This window comes from Etheostoma spectabile, chromosome 5 (genome assembly GCF_008692095.1).
Source record: "Etheostoma spectabile isolate EspeVRDwgs_2016 chromosome 5, UIUC_Espe_1.0, whole genome shotgun sequence".
Lineage (NCBI taxonomy): Eukaryota > Metazoa > Chordata > Actinopteri > Perciformes > Percidae > Etheostoma > Etheostoma spectabile.
Genome location: NC_045737.1, coordinates 365,730 through 387,786, shown reverse-complemented (window position 1 = coordinate 387,786; position 22,057 = coordinate 365,730). Strand labels below are relative to the sequence as shown.

Below are 22,057 nucleotides of genomic sequence, written 5' to 3'. Positions count from 1 at the left end.
GATTATAAATAGAAATATATTTTAAAGTTTAGTCTGCATGACAGATATTGGACGAGGTTTATTGCACACTTAAAATGTGTTTTTAGTTGCTCGGCTTTAGGAAAAAAGATGAGGCGAGCAATAATCTCGTCAACCTGTCCAAGTCCATTTGTTCCTACTGAAGATGTAAAGCTTAAAAAGATTGTTTTAAAAGGATCAACAAATATACCTTTTTTTTGGATGAACTATTTAGTTTAACAACAGGGCACAGTAGGTTTAAGCAAATGTACAGGAGTAAAAATGGAATTTGTTGAAGAATATTTTCAGCTGTGGATTTATACATATTTGGAGCACAAGTTACATCAGCAGGATGGTGTGAGATGAACTGAAATGAACTACAGTTGACAAAATGTCACCCAGTGCAACATCTCACTGATGTGTTTTCAACAGTAGAGCTTTCTAAAAATGCAGAATATCACCAGACTTAGCACATTTTTTACTGCAGCTGCTCAGTAGGTTAACAATTCATAAAAACAATCACATGATCTACATTGATAATGTTGCCGTTATTTCAAAATAAGAGCGCACTATTCAAAATGACTCCATCAAAGATTACAAACTTCTGATAGTGTTCGACGGACCATGTTGATGAGAACTAACTGGATCATTTTAGCTGGCTAACATCCTGTTAGCCTGATTCAGTTAAACCACATTTAAAGAACAGGATGCTGATGTGAAAATGTATCTCCTGTAGACTAGCTGATTTGCAGATAATTATTTTGTTGTTGTTGTTGCTCTACCTGATTACAATCCGATCACCTTGGACCAGGGGTTGATGCATAGACAGTTAAAGTGAAGCCAAAACATCTCAAATGGACGTCAAATACATTTTTAATTGTATCCGAACTTTTGACTGGTACTGTATTCGGGTGAAACAGTCATGATTGACAGCTGTGATTGACTAGTGATTGGTCAAGCGGGTGTGGGGGCGGAACTTTCATACTGCAACTCCCCCGCCCGATTGCTACTAAGCAGCCTCTGGCTCCATAGTTACAAGATGGAAGCGCCTGAATGCGGGATATTTTGGCTTCACTTTTGTACAGTGGGAAGAAGTGAAGACGGGTAGTCCATCTTTATAAACATTCTATGCCTTGGACGCATGATAAAACAGGTGGAAAGAAGGTATGAGAATTCTGAGCAAACCCCATTCATCCTGTTTTCAGGTCAGCCCTGCTGTGATGTTGCACTACATACTGGGTTAGCAAAGGTGCTCTAACACTCAGCGGTGCTAACTTCATTATTCAGCCCATTAGAAAACACGTTACCATCACTAAACAGAAGGCAGGTCACACTGAAGGTTTCAGATACCCATGCTCAGATTTAGATGTAAGGCCATGCTCACACACTAACACATACAGCGGCCTCTACTACTACCTGTACTCACCCTGAGCAGAAATTAAAAAATACTAATTCACTTCGAGTCTCCAGCCTTTTTTACACCACCAGGTGGACTGAGAGGTCTCCAGTACCATGCTGTGCTGCTGGGAGGTGAGATGCAGACGGCTGTTTGGGGCAGCATGCTGCTGCGTCGTGTGTTGAGGGTGGTGGGATGGTAGGGTGCTGATGTGACACTAAGGCAAGAGGAGTTTTGAGGTTGAGGAAGTCCACAGGTGTTTTTTAATTTTTTTTTTGGGGGGGGGATTAGAATTTTTTAGGTGAAATCTGATTTAAACAATCAGCCCTCAACCAATCACAGCCCTCTCACTGACAGCACCATGCTTAAGCACAGCCAATTAAAACCGCTGAATGGCAACACGTTGGCGCAGCAGGACGCACACTCAAGTCAATACATCTCAGAAATGACGAGAGATTTCCCTGAGAATTTGCTGACAACTACAACAGAATGAAGGCAATACCCGATGCAACAGGTGAGGAGGGGAAGGAGCAGGGAGGGGAAGGGGGGTTGAGGATTAGGAGGAGGGAGTTGCAGTGATGCCAGGTTAAAAAGGGTGGAAAGTGAAGGGACAGGGGAGCCGGATCTCACCAGACCTCCTGGACAGGCTCCCTGCCACTGTAGAGGAGAGGGGCAAACAATGGATAAGAACTGCCTGAGCAGTGGAGAACACGTAACACACTAAAACACACTGCTTAAGATGCGTGTTACAACGTTATCTTTTCTAAAAGCTAGAAAATTGAAGGTAGCTACAATTGTGAAATGGCTGCATTGCTACACCGTTAATTCTAGCCTTTTGTGTTTTGAATCCATGGCTGAAAAGTGAATATAAACAGAGTATTTTATGCAATTTTGTCTGCAGTCCAGACCACACTGGATGAGCAACTAGACAAATTAAATGCCTGTGTGGTTGACTTGCTGCAATCCATCACAAAGAAAAGGAAGTAATGAGAACACATTACATATATTTAGAAATGAATACACCAGTGGAAACACCACCAGCTGATAGAATGAGGCAGAATATAGAAACATGAGTCTTGTTCTGTGCACTTCAATTAACCAAAGGATATCCTGATAATTCCAAGTAGACTGTCTTTGAATGGTCACAGTTATGCAATCTGGCACTTTAATCTAATCAGTTATGTCTGAGCATGACAGCGGCTCTTTATCCAACAAAATCAATTAATTCTATCTACATCAACACCATCATGATCATCAGGTTATCTTTGCTATCTGAGACCATTTATAACAAAAAGCCTTAATAACATACTGCAGGTGTGGAGTTTGAAAGCCATTGGTGTTTACCAGGCATGAAGAGTGTCCTGAGGAGAATCAAGGAATGTAGGAATTATCGTTTTTGGACCAATAGTAAGGTGTAAAAGTCAGTCATATTTGACCATTTTTTAAAAGTCTGTCTCTTACATGTCCCACAACTTTATGGAAATGTCATACTAAATCATTAGAGTGCCCCTTTAACAAGAGGACTCTTACTCTCACTCTTAGCAATAAAATGTGTCTTGCGTGACCTGAATCATAGTGGACATTCAGAACATACTGAGGATGCGCTGAGATCAGGGTGTCTTAACCATATTTGCTGGTCGTCAGAAATGCATCTGTTCTAATATGTAGTACAGAGCAGGGTAGACAATAAACTGAAATCTTTTATACCAGCACATGCATATTAATAAGACTGAGCCACTCCCTGGTGAAAAACAAAATTATTCTGATATTGAGCCCTGGTCTGCAGAAACACACTGACATATATGGAGATTAGAGCTGCACAATTTGAAGATTTTTACAATTCACAATACTTCAAGTCAACTTGCTTGATTATCAAGACAAATGCACAAAATACAAAAAATTAGAAATGTGTATTACTCAACTTAAAACACTTAAAGCTAAAGTGCGTAGTTTCTGTCTTCCCCATGAGGAATTCTAAATGACAACAAAACTGCCAGCGCATCCACATGAAACAAGCCTTCCGTGACCGTTATGGTATGACGTGAAGACTGCAGTGCACAAAGAGTGTCACACACAACTTTTTCGTTTACTGAAATCGCACAATTTTTCACAGTAATGTTATTGCGATTGTGATCAGATTAATCGTGCAGCCCTAGTGGAGACAAAATAAAAATCCCATCAGAAAAGGGTCACCTAAGATGGATATGAATCATTAAGATGCCAGGTGTGAACTGAAAGCTGCCTCAGCCTAATCTAGACACGCCTGGTTGTATCTGGATACAAGAAACAGAAGAATAGCGAGCTTAAACAGATGGAAAGACCTCTCTAAGTCTCAACAGGACAGAGAGGAGTGGTTGATGACAGGAATAGTGTCTGGAGGTTTGAGCTTCTGCAGCTTGAGAACCCTCAGTGCTTACCTGCAGTGATGCCTCCTGGTGGCGAGCCAGAACCTGCTCTCACAGCCATAACACTGGGCTGCCAAATGGTCTGGGTACCAGCGAGTCACCTGTAATGTACAGACTAATCTCAGTTCACAGCTCTGATCCACAGAGCAGCTCACCTACCATCAACCACCATCAACTGCCATTTCTGAAGAGATCTGGGGTCCATATATGTAAGCTACAAACAAATACAGCCATTGCTTTGAGAGTTTGGTTCCTTCCCTCCCTTAATTATCTTGGCCTGGTTGCTCACCTCAGTGTCCTGCTTGTCCACCTGCTCCCAGCTGGCCTCAGAGAAAAGCTCTGTGCTGCAGCGCGACAAACAGTTTGGGTCCAGGTTGTACTCAGAGTCTGTCATTGATGTCTGCATGGAGGGAGATACACACAATCAGAAGGAGCGTGAAAGGAGCTCATTGGGCTGAAGTTAAACGTAACATCCAGGAGGTAAACAGATCAGCTGGTCAGTCATGGCCAACCTGTCAGCATCTTACCACTTCGTCTCCCATGTCTCCGTTGATCCTGTGGGAGCCGACGTGCTGCTGATTCTCCAGGCGGCTCCACAGCTCCTGCACCTGCTTCTTCAGAGTCTCCACCTCCATCTGGTGTCCCGCCTCGATCTGCCTTAGCCTCTGCTGGATGGCATCCGTGTGCAGCGTCAGCCCGTCGTCGTCCAGATGGCTGCGGGACGGCTGCTCTGGGCTAATGGCAGCACGGCCCAGCAGGGTGTGGCACCAGCGGTGCTGGGAGCAGCTGCCCCGTGGATGCAGGATCAGGGAGTTGCAGCTTGCTAGGGACACCTGTCGACTCAGAGGAACCCTCTCCCCGTTCCCTTTGACCCAGTGATGTCCTCCGCAAGGCTCCCCGTCGGAGCTGTCGCCATTACAAAGCCCTTCCCTGTTGAGGTCAGCACTCACAGACTGAAAGGCACTGACAGAGGGCCGCTTGCTGCCCCCATTTAAAGTTCTGATAAAGCCTTGTTCGCCTGTCTCCAGTCCTTTCTCCTTCCTGGAGCTGGGCAGTTGGTTCCTGCCATCACTGCAAGGCTGATGACTGGGACAAACTGATGGCTGTGCTGGTAGCTCCAACCTGCTACAGGCTTCTTCAGTTAAAGTCTCTGTGGAGCTTTCCATCAGAGAGGCCCTCTTATCCCCATGCTCTACTGGCTCTGAGACAGCGTTGTCAGATTCAGAATCAGGGCAGGTCTCCTCATCCACTCCTGGCTCTTCAGGTGACCTGTCCACAAAGCTGTTTGTTATAGTTCTATGGGCTGCAGGCTGCTCAGGGTCACATGAGCCAGACTCACTCTGTCCATGTACAAGCTCTTCTAGTACAGAACAGTTCTCTTTGTCCTGCTTCACCAGGTTCTCTTGTGACTGAGTCAATTCTGCTGCCTGTTGATCCAGCTCCTCTGCCTTCTGTGTGGGCAGAGGGGGAGACTCATCAACCTCGGCCTCCATTATGCCATTTTCTAGATGACCATTAGTAAATGCTTCTCTCTGCATCTTAGTCCCATTAACCTTAGCACACTCCTCATCCTCTTCAACTTTTGCTTCCTTCTTGACTTCTGTGTCAACAGTGTTGATGAAATGTGTGACAGCAGCACTTCCCTCTCTTTTAACATCTGTTCCCGCCTCCTCCTTAGTGGCTTCCTTAAGAATGTTCTCCATCTGGCCTTCAGCCACGCCCACCGCCACAGAGAGCTCCGCCTTCTCAGCTTCCGCCACTGTTTCTGCTGTGCTCACAGAGGCTTCCTGTCCAAGCTCAGCATGTGAGCCTTGGGGCTGTGGGCTGTCTTCCAGCTCAGAGTCCACTCCGTCTGGGTAAGGCCCCACTCCGTTAGGCCGCACCTCCTGATCCTGGTTTCCCCCTCCCTCAGGCCCCACTGCCATGTTGAGCTCCAGAGAACGCCGATGGTCCTGCCACTTCTCATTGAGGCTTGGGTCACTGGAGCGGCGGTTAGGAGCCAGCGAGCTTCCCAGCTCACATGCACTGGGCAAGTTGTCGAAGGAGCGAGTCTTCGTACGTCTAAAGAGCAAACAAGAGAAGAATTATTATGCTCGGAAAACAACATTATCATTACATAACAATGACTCACACAGCTGCACATATAATCATTACAAACCGTTTGGTTAACAAATCAATCACATGTCAGCCTCATCAAAACAAGAAAGATGCAGCACAAACATAATGAAGGAGAAGCATTCAGAATGGCCATAAAATATGGGTCATAAATTATGAAACAACTTCCTGTAGCTCTTCCTGGTCATGAGACACAAGATAAGCAAAACATAAAAACGTATCTCTAACTGTGAAGGCCAGAGCAAAGCAAAGTATTTAAGCAGTCGAGATGAATAGTTGGGCCCGTCTGGCAGTGGGAGTCCTCGACCTGTGTTTATCTTACATGAGGAAGGAAGAGAGGGGGGATCGGGTGCCCGTGCGCCAGGCTCACCTGCCCAAGGGCGCGTCCTCAGTGTTGCAACCCGGCACAGGGTAGGGGGCGCAGGAGTCATCGGAGGGGGTGGTGGGGGAGGAGCTGGGTAGGTAGACAGCCGTCCACAGCATCAGGTTGCGTACATGACACACTGGGTGAAGAACCTGAAACAACAGGTGCAAACTTAACTTAGTGTAATAAGAAGAAAGATTGGGAATGGTAATTAGTAGTAGCAAAAAAATCTTAAATAATCGAAAACACCTTAAATAGAAATTAACACTTAGTTGTATGAACATTTGACAAGCTCTGAATGCAAAGGACTTCTAAGAATAAGTGGTGGTGGCACACACGCGCACGCACGCAGACACACAATAACAATAATAACATGCAATTCTTAAAGGTTTGAGATCAAAACAGTTAACACGAAGCATAAAGAGACATTAATGCAAAGCTCTTTCCCATAATGCATTTGAAGACTTTTTCCTAACAGCTTTTACTTATTTTATCCTTTGTCTTTATGGGTTTCAATCAGCTTTAAACCAGAACTGGCAGTACTCTGATTTCTAAAAAATTGAAGACTTAACACTTGGACGTACTATCTCGGAGTGTGTGGAGTACAGCATGTTCCTCAAAGTGCGGTTGGCCGGTCTCAGCAGTGACCAGACTGAGCAGGTTCTCTCCTGAACGTGACGGTCCTCCCTCTCCTTGCCGCTGTTACACAGGAAGGTGCCAAACAGACAGGAGTAGGTGTGCTGCACCAGTTTCACCTGCGCACGCACACAAGAACACACAGGTAAAGGCTTGTGCACACACACACACACACACACACACACACACACACACACACACACACACCACACACACACACACACCACACACACACACACACAACCACACACACACACACACACACACCACACAACACACACACACACCACACACACACACACACACACACACACACACACACACACACACACCACACACACACACACACACACACACACACCACACAACACACACACACACACCACACACACACAAACACACACACACACACACACACACACACAACACACACACACCACACACCACACACACACACACACACACACACACAGCAAAACTAAATAAATACACCTCAGAGGCATGCCATTTCCACCACTGCACATGACAACATTCTGAAGCTTCTAATCTCAGGAACATCTCTAGGAATCAGAATTTGCAATAGTTGCGCTTGACATCAATCACCCAACCCGTACGCACCAGGAAGGCCTCGTTAAACTCAAAGGAGCATGGGAACTGCCTCTGGAGCTGGTGAACACAGTCTAGCCACTGCAGGAAGACGGGGCAGCGCTCGTTCAGATCCTCAGAATTTTCTCCATGGCCGCAGCGGTCTGCAAACTTATGGCCGAAGTCTAGCCAATCGGTCTCCACCAAAACCTGGAAGCCCTGCAGAAAGACGTCAAAAGAGCTTAGATTAAATTAAATTTAGCTTTTCTTTTATATCAATCACACAGTTTAAAAAAAAACATAAAAAAAACAAATATTAAATTAAAGTAAAAATAGTTTTTCTGCTATCAAATTTGATCCTAGCTACATTGGAAATATTGCAATTATTACATGATGTCAATGATATAAGAGTTTTCATGGGAATAAAAATAAATAAAAAATGCTAACAAAGGATCATTGATGGAAATAAAAGAGGAGTCTTCATCTGTACCTCAACAGTGCGGTAGTAAGGGTCCAGCAAAAGCTTGGACAAAGCAACGATCTGAGGTGTGCGGTCCCAGCCATCAGAGCAGTGCACCAGAACGGGTCTGTGGTCTCGGTCCACAGCGTTGACAACCAGCAGCGCCGCCTTCAGCAGCAGGGACAGGTGCTGCAGCCACTTGGTGCTCTCCAGTGCAGAAAGCCAGCTGCAGGCACACAGACAGTAACAGAGCAAAATCATCAGAGGACCTCAAGTGCCTCAGACACTAAGTGATGGCACAAATGTTTCATAAGGTCAAGTACATACAGTGGTGTGAAAAAGTGTTTGCCCCCTTCCTCATTTCCTGTTCCTTTGCATGTTTGTCACACTTAAGTGTTTCGGAACATCAAACCAATTTAAACAATAGTCAAGGACAACACAAGTAAACACAAAATGCAATTTGTAAATGAAGGTGTTTGTTATTAAAGGTGAAAAAAATTCCAAACCATCATGGCCCTGTGTGAAAAAGTGATTGCCCCCTAAACCTAATAACTGGATGGGCCACCCTTAGCAGCAACAACTGCAACCAAGCGTTTGCAATGAGGCTTTTACAGCGTCCTGGAGGAATTTTGGCCTACTCATCTTTGCAGAATTGTCCTAATTCAGTTACATTAGAGGGTTTTCGAGCATGAACGGCCTTTTTAAGGTCATACCACAACATCTCAATAGGATTCAGGTCAGGACTTTGGCTAGGCCACTCCAAAGTCTTCATTTTGTTTTTCTTCAGCCATTCGGTGGTGGACTTGCTGGTGTGTTTAGGATCATTGTCCTGCTGCAGAACCCAAGCTCGTTTCAGCTTGAGTACACGAACAGATGGTCGGACATTCTCCTTCAGGATCTCTTGGTAGACAGCAGAATTCATAGTTCCTTTTATCACGGCAAGTCTTCCAGGTCCTGAAGTAGCAAAACAGCCCCAGACCATCACACTACCACCACCATATTTTACTGTTGGTATAATGTTCTTTTTATGAAATGCAGTGTTCCTTCTACGCCAGATATACTTGGACACACACCTTCCAAAGAGTTCCACTTTTGTCTCATCGGTCCACAGAATGTTGTCCCAAAAGTCTTGGGGATCATCAAGATGTGTTGTGGAGAAATTGAGACGAGCTTTGATGTTCTTTTGCTCAGCAGTGGTTTTCTCCTTGGAACTCTGCCATGCAGGCCATTTTTGCCCAGTCTTTTCCTGATGGTGGAGGCATGAACGCTGACCTTAACTGAGGCAAGTGAGGCCTGCAGTTCTTTGGACGTTGTTGTGGGGTCTTTTGTGACCTCTTGGATGAGTTGTCGCTGCGCTCTTGGGGTAATTTTGGGCGGCCGGCACTCCTGGGAAGGTTCACCACTGTTCCATGTCTTCGCCATTTGTGGATAATGGCTCTCACTGTGGTTCGCTGGATTCCCAAAGCTTTGGAAATGGCTTTATAACCCTTTCCAGACTGATAGATCTCAATTACTTCTTCCTCAATTGTTCCTGAATTTCTTGTGTCTCGGCATGATGTGTAGCTTTTAAGGATCTTCTGGTGGACCTTACTGTGTCAAGCAGCTCCTATTTAAGTGATGCCTTGATTGTGAACAGGTGTGGCAATAATCAGGCCTGGGTGTGGCTAGAGAAATTGAACTCAGGTGTGGACAACCACAGTATAGTATGTTTTAACAAGGGGGGCAATCACTTTTTCACACAGGGCCATGATGGTTTGGATTTTTTTTCACCTTTAATAATAAACACCTTCATTTACAAATTGCATTTTGTGTTTACTTGTGTTGTCCTTGACTGTTGTTTAAATTGGTTTGATGTTCCGAAACACTTAAGTGTGACAAACATGCAAAGGAACAGGAAATGAGGAAGGGGGCAAACACTTTTTCACACCACTGTAGAATGGACCATGCCACATAGCACAGCACTTATAGATTCATCTAGTTGGCAACGTCACCGGTCAACAACATCTCTTTGTATAAGTAAGTGCACAACCATGATGTGAATGAGTGGTCTTTCTACTTTGTTAATATTTTTCAGCTCAGAAAAAAAAGGGTTGACGAATTAATTGAAAAGTAACTGACTTAAACTCAATAACATAAAGCATATCCAAGCATTAACTGATATTTTTGGCCCTTTGGGGGCAGCGGAAACAAGTTGTGTACAAACACATGACCTCCATTTGAGTTGATATGACAAACTTGCTAGCAAATATCTGCTAACAATTACACATGCAGCAATTTCGGAGCACCATTAGTATTCATTTGGAGGTTTTACTGGCAACCTGGTGAATTTAAGTTCAATAGTCAGTTTTTAGCTCTGTTTTTGGTCTTCACCAACTCCTGAGCAATATACCGTATCTGACTCTTTAACTGCTAAGTGCTCAACTATGTTCACCAGTTAGCTGCTAACATTGTCTGTCCGTTGTTTGGTGCGTAGCGGGTAGTGATTATCAGTGTTGGGCAAGTTACTTCCAAAATGTAATACATATAGATTATACAATTACAATATAGATTACTAGTTACTGTCATTTGAGAGTAATTAGTTATATTACAATATTACTGTCTGAATAGTAATGCTTTACACCAGGGGTCTTCAACAGGGGGTCCGCGACCCCTAGGGGGTCCGCGGAGGTACTGCATGGGGGTCGTGAAAGTTTTGGTTGATTAGACTTTTTTTTATATTCCCCCCCCCCCCCTGCAATTTTTTCCACTAATTGAAATGTCTTTAAATACACATTAACATGAATTCAACACACTGTAGTAAACAGATAAATGGAGGCAGAAGATGTCTTTCAGTCATCAACGCACACATGGCACTATAGGACCAGTTTGATATAACACAATTTTATACAATATATATAATTAGGGGGTCCCCGCTCCATCTCGCCATCAGTTTGGGGGTCCTTAGCCTGGAAAACGTTGAAGACCCCTGCTTCACACTACTAGTACGTTACTTTCACCAAATAACCGCGGAAGTAGGACATGGCAGGTAGCTTGTGAATTTTACAACCGGATCAACAGTCTCATCCCTATCCAATTTAATAAATCATAATTTATTTATTCATAATATTTTGTATTATTAATCTGAATCTGCAAAGTGTAAAACGTACAATAGGCCTACTTGAAAAAGTAGCCTTTAAAGTAGAAGAAATTAAATTATTAGAATCCAGATGTTTGGTCAATTTTAGAAACTGAAGTGGAAAGTAATACATTTACTTACATTACTGTACTGAGTAGTTTTGTTGTGTATTTTGTATTTTTCAAGTAGTTTTTAAAATTGGTAATTTGAAATGTACTTGATTACATTTTTGAAGTATGGCATTTTGCTACATTACAAATCCCATCAGTTACTGAATATTTTTTTTTTTTTTTTAAACTTTGAATAAACTACAAATTACTTTTACTTGAGTATTTTTTCAGATAGGTATTTTCACTTGTAATTTTACTTGTAGTAATATTTCATAAAAAGTATTGGTAATTTTACTTGAGTCCAATATTTTAGTACTTTTTCCACCTCTGATAATGGCTCTGTAATATTTCAAAACATGTTTTGGAGTCTGATTTTGTCTTCTGAGTTGATCGTCTAACCACTTTCAACAACGTTCTCTTAAGCTAAAGTGATTCAATTACATATCATTGTAGCATTGAGTCTGGGAGTCTAGATGGAACGAGATCCTTCACTTGGGGGTTGGGCTTTCTAAATCAGGCACAGATGTATGGCCAAGACCACAACACTGCTTTGATTACTAGTAACCTACAGTTACTGCAACGCTTGACAGCTTTGACTTAAATAGTTTTTAGCCTGCAGAGCTTTAGAGTTACGGCCAGGGGAAATTGGAGGCACTGCTGGAGGCATAAAAAACCTACTTGGCTGGATCAGGCATCTGAGTGCAGAGGAAACGCAGAGACTGGAAACTCTTGCGGATGGAGTGGATGTTGGCCATGCCCATAAACACCACCTCACAGTTGGGATAGTACTCTGGAACAGAAGGAAAACAATGGTAAAAAGAAAGAAGAGAAAAGTAAAACTGGTGGTGGTTTGAAAGTCTGAGTAAAGTAAAATCAATGATTTCTTTCTAAACACATTATACATGTTAGAAATAAAAAGGTGAAAAGAATGTAAACTGTGTAGTACTGAATTGTGGAGAGTGAGCAGCGCAAGTTTGCTACATTCCACAACTATCTTAGCTCTATTAATCTAACATGAATAAACAACTCTTAAATGCCACAATCAGGATGTGTGCTGTCCTATTATAGAGCGTGTGTGACTGTAAGACTGGGTAGGCTGCTAATGAGTGTCTGTTGCCGCAGAGCGGCACTCGTTCTCTGGCTTGGAAGGTGTGTGCTGTGCTACCATGTGTGTGCTACTTTATCAGTACGTGTGCTAGCGAACTAACACAGCTGCAACGAGGTTCTGTCGATGACAATGGACACGCCCCCAGTGTTTCAGAGCAGAGAATACGGCTTATTTATTTTACAATTTTGATACCTAGTTTTTATATACTTGTTGTTTTTTCAGGGATAGACTGATTATCGACCATGGCTGATTATTGGGCCGTTTTTTGGCAGTTTGCCAATTATCTGTATCGGCATTTTATTTGCCTGATAACATATGAAGTTAATGAATTAAAAAGTGTGCTACTGTGGCCCTGCTACAGCTCAGTGTCTGTCCCTCTGCTTCGGTTTCACTTACAACTGAATCTGACTTAATGTCCCGCCCACGACACTATCTGACTGTCACTAGATATTATGTTAAAAGTTCCCAATTTATTACATAATTGCTTAAAGTATTTAAACAATGCTTTGTGTTGGATTTTGTGACGTTCCCAAATCTGGATTAATTTGGATTTTCACTGTAAATGCATAACGGTTCCACATATCTGTCATTATTTTTATTACTACAACTACTAATAATAGGCATCGGCCTTGAAAAAACTTCAATGGTCGATGCCAATTTTTTTTTAATCATTCAGATGTAGCTGTGTGTGATCCATTAGACTCAGAACACAACAATTATTGCTTTACCAGGACTTTAATTTAACCATACAGAGCAATCACATTTGCCGTTATCTGAGCTCCTGAATCCACAGCACACATTAACCTAATTGTGCTTTGTAACCAGGGACTGAGCTGAGAAAACCTACCTGGGCATTCACAGCCTCCCCCCTTGGCCCTGTTAGCTACAGCAGCAGCGTAGGACCTGGCATCCAGAATCAGTAATTTGTGGGGCTGGGTAGCCAACGTCTCCACCTCTGAGCTGTTGGTCATGGAGGATTCTGATACAGACACAAAACACAGAAAAATAATCTCAGTACAATTCCGGTTGTAGGAAAGTAGGCTAGGGGTATGGTTGAGTTCTTTAATCAAAAAGTCCAAATAAACCATTAAAACGCACATACATATAATACAGGCACATCCATCAGAATTATTTTGACATAAGAAGATACTGTGATCGTGTGTTTGTGTAAGCCTGCTAGTTTAGTCAAGACCTAACAGGTCGGATTGCACAACAGTTTGGTCTGTGTGTGGTGGTAGGTGTGTCGTCAGTGTTTGTGTACAGTATGTAAGCAAGTGAGATGGTGGTGATGGTATGAGTTCTTACCAAAGTCAGTATCCGGCAGGTCAGTGCCGTTGGTGTAGCTGCCGTTGGAAAGGTGTTTGCGGGAGCTGCTGTCCACGGCGCAGGCCTTGGCGATGGACTGGACCAGGTGCTCATCATCTGCGTTCCTCCAGCCCCACCAGCTGACCTCTGGCTGGCCACAGCGGGCAATTACAGCTCCCGTGGTCTGATGCCTAGGTGTATGTGTGCCAAAACACAACAACATAGTTAGTTTGCTGTCTTAGGAGAACGCTATGGCTGTTTGAGATCTAATCTTTTTTATAGGAAGAAAATACTATTTGCGGTCACACTATGAACAATACAGTAATACAGAGATGTACGTTACTTCCTTGATAAGAGACAACATTTGCTATCTGTTCATTATCCATTTCTCTTGCTGAACAGCATTATTTGACTTGACCGTAACGTTCAGGGCCTCTCCTTATTTGACTTTTTTTTGATGGTTTAGACATCTTACAGCCACCAGAGCAAAATTTTGTCATATTTATTTTAGGTGCTGTGACACACAAAGCAGGCATGCAAAGTTTCCATTTCTGGTTGGACTAGTTTTCCAAAAACAAAAGATCAAAGGCTCTCAAGCACTGTATGTTAAAGACAACAACCACGATTGACTAAAGCCAGGACACAGATTATGTCATTGGTTAAGTCCGCGGTCTTGGCCGTTTTGACAAACTTTGAATAAAGCCAAATGGAGAGATGGCGCCTGGAGGAAATTAGCTGCATGCTGTGCTTTTCCAGGCCAAAGTAAAAAGTGTCCACATTGGCATTGATATAGAGCCATAAAATATATTATCTGGGGATGGTTTAATTCCTTTCACAAGCAAAAAAAGGCCAATCATCATAAGAAAGCTTTTCATTGCTGTGTGGCGGGTAAACAAGCTTAACCGTGAAACGAACACACCGACCTATAAACCACAGCAGGAAACCTCTTCCAGGAGCGGAAGGCTGCCACATTTTCCAGCTCTTTGTCAGTGATCCAGGCTGGCACCAGGAGCTGCTGGGGATAGCTGGGGCACAGCCTGGTGGAGCAGAGGGACAGGGAGAGCAATGCTTTAACAAGTAGAAAGAGAGAGCACCAAAAGACTGTGATGGCTCAACAATAGTCTCTGTCTACAGACACCTAATCCTGGGCTTGGCTCTTATCAGCCCAGGGCGCAGCACCAGTTGAGTACAATAACACAACCACCCACTGTCTAACACACAAACGCGCACACACACACTGACTTGTTCTGTACGCCAATGAAAGCAAAGGCCGGATCTATCTTCTAGCTGAGAGTGAAATCACCAAAGCAGCAGGTAACCTGAATGATAGCTGCGTTTACCTGAACTTGCTGTTGATGTCCGATATCCTCCAGGCGTTTTGAGTGTCAAAGCACATCCTCTCCACCTCATTCTTGAACCAGGAGGTCACATGTTCGCCTACAGAGAGCAGAGATGTCCGATAAGCCCAGCGGGGAGCAGAGGGTCTGGTGGGGTTACGTGCAGACATGCAAGAGACAGAAAGGTACCTGGTCTGCATAGCTCGCCGTGCTGCTCCTTCTCGCCAGCATATACCTCCATGCACCAGGCATGGAAGGCAAAGGAGAAGAGGTCCTCCAGGCGGGAGGGAGGGCGCACTACCGCATTCAGGCGTTTTAGCCATTCCTGACACTGCTCAAAGCTGGAGAACTGACACCTGTGGATGAAACAGACGCCGACATTACAAGTCGATCATGCTACAAAATGTTATCAAGGGGCAAGGCTGATACTAAAAAAAAAACAATAAATAAAAAAAAAAAAAACATTCAATACTAGTAATATTTTAATACTAAAAATCATGAATGTGGTCTTGCGGTAAGCTCTTAAAATGTTATGGACCACTGTTAACTGCTCCTGTGTGGTTTTTTACTTATATTTTACTGTCTTTATTTCTTGGCTCAGGCGCTGGGTTTCTACAGTCTGGCAGTGTTTGTCTCACAGAAGAAGCAGGTCCACATTGAAACACTGCTCTCCCCGAGCGTGATAGTACTTTGTTGACTGTAATTAGTTAACAGAAAGTGACTTCCTAACTTCTGTGAAGTGTGGAAAAATGAAGCACTACTACATCACATTTAAGGGGATACTTTCCCATTAATCTTCCACCAAGATTATTCCAAGTGACAGACAAAAGGGATATTTATGTGCAGCGCATGTAAAACAGTTTAGTGGCAGTGCAGCAACTCTGTTCAAACTCTGTGATGCTGAGCAACAGGTGGCTTTTTGTCCACAATTTAACTGTGAAACCTACATATTCTGGTAACACTTTACTTGAAAGTATGTACATAAGAGTGACATGACCCTGTCATGAACACCCTAACACTAACCATAATCATAACTTGACATGACAAAACTGAATGACACTTACTAAAATAAGCGTTATGTCATGAACGTTTATGACTTGTTTATAATGTTTATGACTGTTTATTTACTGTTACAGCTGTTGGATGGAAAACGCTTTTAACAGCTTGTATGCATTGTTAACTTGTTCCTTGTAACGCTCTGCTGCAGAGACAGTATGAAGTAGAGTCCAACTAATATATTGGCCGATATTAGGCATTTTCCAAACTATTGTTATCGGCATTTATAATTGCTGATAAATGAAAATTTAAAAAAAAGGAATAAAAACTGACGGAACATCCTTCAACCATGTTATGAGTGTAGGCGTTCCATAGTTTGGCAACAATCTTTGATTTTTATTTGTTGTTGTTGTGTTTTTGCTCAAAAGACTTCCAGTTTCATATGTTAAGTTTGTAATTTTATATATATATATATATATTTGTATAAAAATACAAATTTGTGTATTACATTACAATACATTAGATGCGTGTTGGGAAAAGCTCAAGTCTTTTCCTCAGGTGTATTGATACTCATTCTGGCCTCATCTCGGTCAAGCATACAGTTTATGGCTGTAGGATTTTTCTGTTACCTTTATAGTGTGTGCCATGTGTTGCCATAGCAACCTAAGCCACAGGGCTGTGTCCTTTCAGTTAACTGTAACGCCTATACCATCCTGCGTCTGGACTTCTGTGAGAAAAGTCTGAAACAACTCTGAACATTTTTAGATATATTTGTTGTTTCCTGTAACTACAAAGGCTTTTCACAGAACACCACACATACAGTATGTCCCACATATATATATGAAACATGATTTTAAATCAAGTTTCCTATACCTTTAACAAAGAGGAGGTAACATTTGGAATGACTTTAGGTTGCAGGAGTGTATCACTGGTCATACCTGACAACTTTACAGTCCTTACAGGTGACATGAAGCTGGAACATATCCCGACACTCCGAGTTCTCTATGAGCTGAAGAGGAACCTGTGTTGAGAAAGAAAGGGAACATCAACACTTCACTCTGCCAAACTTTGACAGACGCGTTAAACAGCATATTAAGTGTATCGAAAAATATACCAACCAAACACATGCAGTCAGTAAAGGCAGTGTGGTAGATGGACAATCCATTTATTTAGCAAATTAGTGGTGGTCAACAAAGTAAAATGCCCTCATGCCAAGAATCAGCCACGTGCTGCAACATCATGTGTAATTGAAATGTTTAGTTGTGTAAACCACACCACCATCCATCCACAAGGTGCTAAAAATATACAAGTCACACAGATTACTTGTCCAGGTGCATTTTCATTAATTCTTTACATCACGTCACATCTCCCTGAGCTCACTCAATATATATAATCTTCTTAACTGAGTGTGGGAGCACAAAAATACTCAATACTAGCTCCAGAAGAGATCTGCATTTCCCTTTCGGCCCAGAGCTACGGTCTTAACTTTCGTAGGCAAATACCATCCAAAGTGCAGAACTGCCGTGTGGTTAAGACTTAAGAGCATACTTTGAATACTGTAGGGAAATACCTATGCTGCTTTTGACTAAGCTCTGTTAATTAGCTAAGAGCACCGTTCAGCAATGCTGTGGGCTTTCAGAGAAAAGGGTGTGGCTCAAGCTGCTGCTGCTGCACACAAAGGCCCTCATTTATCAACCTAACATACCTAACAAACCAGCGCAGTTATGAGCGCAGAAATCCTCTTATGACAGGATTCACGTGGGATTTATGAAACATTTGTATCACACCAATCAGAGCGTAAGAATGGTCGTACATCGATAAATGCAGTGTCTGGAAACGATCGTAATTTAAATATCACGCCCCAATATATTCTCAGTTTTGAGGCCTCACCCCTACTATTTACAACATGGCCAGACGTATTCCGGCTAAGAGGTGGAAATTGAAACCCTGACATCTCAGTTTAATTTGCAGTAACGTGTGTCCTATTTGGCAACCTAAAAACTGGTATTAGGCTGTAAGGAGAATCACTGATGCGGTCAACAGTGTTACCGTATTAAATCCAACTCCATCTGAAGTTTATTTAATTTATACATCCCTGACATATGTATACTAATAGTAATATATAGGCTTATATTAGGGCTGGACAATTAATCAAATTTTAATCGCGATCACGATTTTGACTTCCCACGATCAAATTTGCGTGATCGAGCGATTATTTTTTTTAAAGCGTCATTTCAATTTTTTGCAAAGCCAATCTACCGCTACTACCGTCTGCTCATGAGCCAGTCAGAGTAGTTCACTGCACCCCGTGCATCTTAGCTTCAAGATGTAGACAGTCCCAGAGGACAGAGTAACGGGAGGAAAACTCAACAGATAGCAATCGGTTATACGTCGGTCTCAAGGTTTACCAGCTTACTAGTAAACGCAACATTTGTCCCGTCTGTTGTTTTTCAGACAACAGCAGTGACCAGTGCTAGTCGGTGCTAGTAGCGTCTGTTAGCTGTTAGCTCCTCTAGGACGCACCGGTGCTAATGCCCTCGCATCCGCTGCAATGCTGTTTATATGGATATGGTTTAATTTTGCGTTACATGACCCATTTCGTCAGTAAAGCCGTGCCTGTGTTGAATCTCTCCTCTCCTCTCTCTCCTCTTACTCCACGCCCGGCCACACAGCGGCCCGGTCCACACTTCTGACATTTGTCTACAGTTTTAATTTTTTATTAACACATGTGTATATTGTTAAATACGAGGGGCAAACCTGTATTTGTCCCAGTGTTTCCGCGGGTAACTGCTATCGCGGCCGCCACGGCGAAGAACACAGAAGAAGTTATTGAATGCAACTAACTTCAGTTGGTAGAGTAACAGCGTGGGAGACGGAGCTGCTGGACCTGGACCAGAGATGTGACCCATGGCCAGAACATCATAGTTCATAAAAATGCAGCGCAGTGAAGATACAGACGTTTCATACACACGTCGTGTGTATCCGCCATTGACCCGTGCTGGACCCGTTCACGATGAGTCTGCCGTCTCTCTGTGAGTAGCGTCCATCACACTCCCTGTCGCAGTTATAAATAGCCTATGTGACAATAAAATTAGTTTTGGCTAAAATCAACAAATAATCGTTGGGTCCCCAGTTGGGTCAGCTGGCTCCATCACTACATTTATGGAAACCTGTTTTCCTGCGCGATGTTGTGCAGAACCCCACAGGCTAAAACAATGTTGCATACTTTTTCTGGCGTGTACAGTAGGGTCCCCCCCACACACACTTGCGTACACGAGTTGAGACCAGACGTGAGATTTTTTCGCAGCCTATGCTCACGTTCAAATTGATGAATGCCACGTAGGAATCGGCGTACGCCCGCCCTATGCCTGTTTTAGATTGTACGCACGTTTCATAAATGAGGGCCAAAGTCTAGAGCCATGCACGATCATCAGCAAGTGAAGCTTCTAATACATGGAGCAAGTACAATGACAGGGTTACTGCCTCTAAAGATTGTGTTGGTGTAAAAGTTGCATTAAAAGATTGGCAGTTTGAATGCTTTGGGTGGATCAAATTTCCTTTAAACCAGCACCTTGTGTTAAACAGACTAAACAACCAAGATTCTAGTCCCCTAGGCACCAGCCAGTTAACACACAGACACACACAAATTATACACTCAAGTCAACCACTCCATGCATGCAACTCTGCTTGGGTACTTACTGACACCTCACAACAACAACTCTATCCAAAACAAAACAGAGAAAACAATAATGAAAGTGATGCATTTCAATTTGTAACTATTTTCGATCTGTCTAGGGATGTTATCGCAGCACATTCTGGATGTTCGCGCACCCTTCCCTGTAATCTACATCCCTCCATCAAAATTCCTACGCTGCTTGTAAACGGCCTCTTGCAGCGCCTCCCACCCCTGATCGGTGAGCTCCAGCCATGTCATGCAGATGCCTCTTCAGCCTGTCCAAATATGTGTGAAGAGAACAGCGGCTCTGTCTACTGCAAGCACATTGAGGCGGTGTGCGAGTCAAGAACCAGAGGCTCATCAAGGTCCAATTAACCTCTGCAACACGTCACAGGCAGCAAGAAGAAACACTTGGAGGACTTCCTGGTATGACATGTGATAATATGGATGAGTTTTGAGGCAATCTCAAGATTTGTTACCTGTTTTTTTTTTTTTTAACTATAGAAAGTAACAGACAAAATAATCTAAAAATATGGAATGAAAAGAAATACTGCAGCGAACAGTAGGGCTATATTATACATGAGTTTTCATTATATTACAGAAACAAAAATCTTTACTTATCTCTTACCTCAAGAAAAATCTAAACAAAAAGATTCAGATGTTAAATGTTAAACTCAAACAGCAATACTTTGATTAAATTAAATAGTATAAAACTGTCAACACTTTTACTTAAAAGTAAGGAAGGAACAATCCAATCAAAGAATCAGTGTGCAGACCTAGGCATGACCTATCTCGCAATGTTTACGGTTTGACTTGTTCATGTGAATTTTCCCAGTCGGGAGCTCATTTTTCCGATTATTCCACCACCACATGAATGCAGCACAAATGCAATGTTAACAAAAGTGAAAAACAAGTTATGTATCCGCCCAGTGATTCCTATCCACTCCAAACACGTATGGGTTCTTCCTTGGCCCATGCTACACCCTTCCACCAAGTTTCATGAAAACCGAGCCAGTAGTTTTTCCCGCAATCCTGCTGACAAACAAGTAAACAAACTATATACTAGTTTAAAAATCTGACCAAACATTCAATGGCAAATTTTGGTACTTGACTGTTTGTAAAACTTAGTAGGGCTGCAATAATGATTTTTTTTCATCATGATTTTAGCCTCCTACAATTAAATGAACATCAACTGTGATATTGCCGTTTAAAAATCCATTCTTCGCTTATTGTTTCTACAGTTTAGGCTATTTGTCGGTGAATAAATGTAACAACTTCAAACGCCCAAGTTTCCGTGTCTTACTTGCCATCTGCTGATTAAAGTGAAGGGGGTTAGCCCCAAAGTTAACGACAACTTTAGCACAGGCTCACTTTAGATGGGCTGACCTTTAAGGTGGACCAGCTACTCTCATTTAGTGACACGCCGCTTCTTCTCCCAGCTTTTCGAACATGCTTATACATTCTTATTTTGGTCTTTTTATGGGATTTGTTGACAATGATAATAGGCAAAAATATCACCAGACCTATCCTTTATGAAGGAAGTGAAACAGCCAAACGCTTTCCCTGTAGCGCATGATTTGTCATTGCACAATATTCCTGCAACATGTCAGCAACTGAGCGGCATGGTGATCTGAACATAGCATATGCTTTTTCTAAAAGGTATTCAGAGTGAGATTTATTGGTCAAATTAAGTAGTTCATTTAGAATTGCATGTATATAGATAGTCATCTTGTGTATAACAAGATAGAATAGACTGGAAGAGTTTTTTCTTCAGTACCAACACCCAGTGCGGCCCTTCAGTACACAATATAGAAGATGCAGTACAAATGTTATCATGTTTAAATGTGGTGTGGCCGTCTCTTGGGGGAATTGTTGGGTAAATTATAAAGCGTGGTCTAGACTAGCTCTATACGGAAAGTGCCTTGAGATAACTTATGTTATGATAGATGACATTGAATTGAATTGTGCCCCCCAGGTTGTAATAAGTCATAGTTTTTAAATGGAGACAGTCTAGTAGTAGGAATATGAAGAAAGATCTTTGTAGTGGCAAATAGGGAAGTTTCTTTTTGAAAGTGACCACACTAACAAAGTTGCTTTGGGTAACAAAGCAAGTCTCTTTTTCTTAACACGGTAGAGAGAGAGAGAGAGAGAGAGAGAGAGAGAGAGAGAGAGAGAGAGAGAGAGAGAGAGAGAGAGAGCGAGAGCGCAACTGTTATGCATCCCTTGTGAAACCACTGCAACCAAGGCAACGACGAGTGCAGAGAGAAAACGGAGCGGGCAAGCAAGTGCAGAAACAGAGGTGATGAAGAGTCACGAGGCACTGCTGCCAGTGCAGATCAGCTCTGAATGGCCTGGTCACCACAGCGTTGGCACAATGGCCCTGATTCTGTCCATTCACAAAACATGAATATTCACACTCTCACACAGACGTGAATAAAGAGAAAGTAGTACA

General features: G+C 42.7%; 1 protein-coding gene across 5 annotated transcripts in view; it reads right to left on the bottom strand.

The window, feature by feature from the left end:
• Window positions 1-22,057, bottom strand: part of LOC116689314 (myotubularin-related protein 3) — a 34,989-nt gene that overhangs the window by 5,042 nt on the left and 7,890 nt on the right. The window contains exons 6-21 of one of the 5 annotated variants that reach the window (XM_032515822.1): window positions 19,629-19,649; window positions 16,868-16,950; window positions 15,123-15,289; window positions 14,937-15,033; window positions 14,520-14,633; window positions 13,597-13,787; window positions 13,139-13,270; window positions 11,862-11,973; window positions 7,989-8,184; window positions 7,532-7,717; window positions 6,862-7,032; window positions 6,284-6,429; window positions 4,326-5,859; window positions 4,088-4,198; window positions 3,811-3,899; window positions 2,024-2,050 (exon numbers count right to left, since the gene is read on the bottom strand). In XM_032515822.1, the coding sequence (XP_032371713.1) occupies window positions 2,024-2,050; window positions 3,811-3,899; window positions 4,088-4,198; window positions 4,326-5,859; window positions 6,284-6,429; window positions 6,862-7,032; window positions 7,532-7,717; window positions 7,989-8,184; window positions 11,862-11,973; window positions 13,139-13,270; window positions 13,597-13,787; window positions 14,520-14,633; window positions 14,937-15,033; window positions 15,123-15,289; window positions 16,868-16,950; window positions 19,629-19,649 (3,377 nt within the window). The remainder of the gene's footprint in view (window positions 1-2,023; window positions 2,051-3,810; window positions 3,900-4,087; window positions 4,199-4,325; window positions 5,860-6,283; window positions 6,430-6,861; window positions 7,033-7,531; window positions 7,718-7,988; window positions 8,185-11,861; window positions 11,974-13,138; window positions 13,271-13,596; window positions 13,788-14,519; window positions 14,634-14,936; window positions 15,034-15,122; window positions 15,290-16,867; window positions 16,951-19,628; window positions 19,650-22,057) is intronic. The other 4 variants (XM_032515824.1, XM_032515823.1, XM_032515826.1 and 1 more) reach the window with 4 other exon arrangements.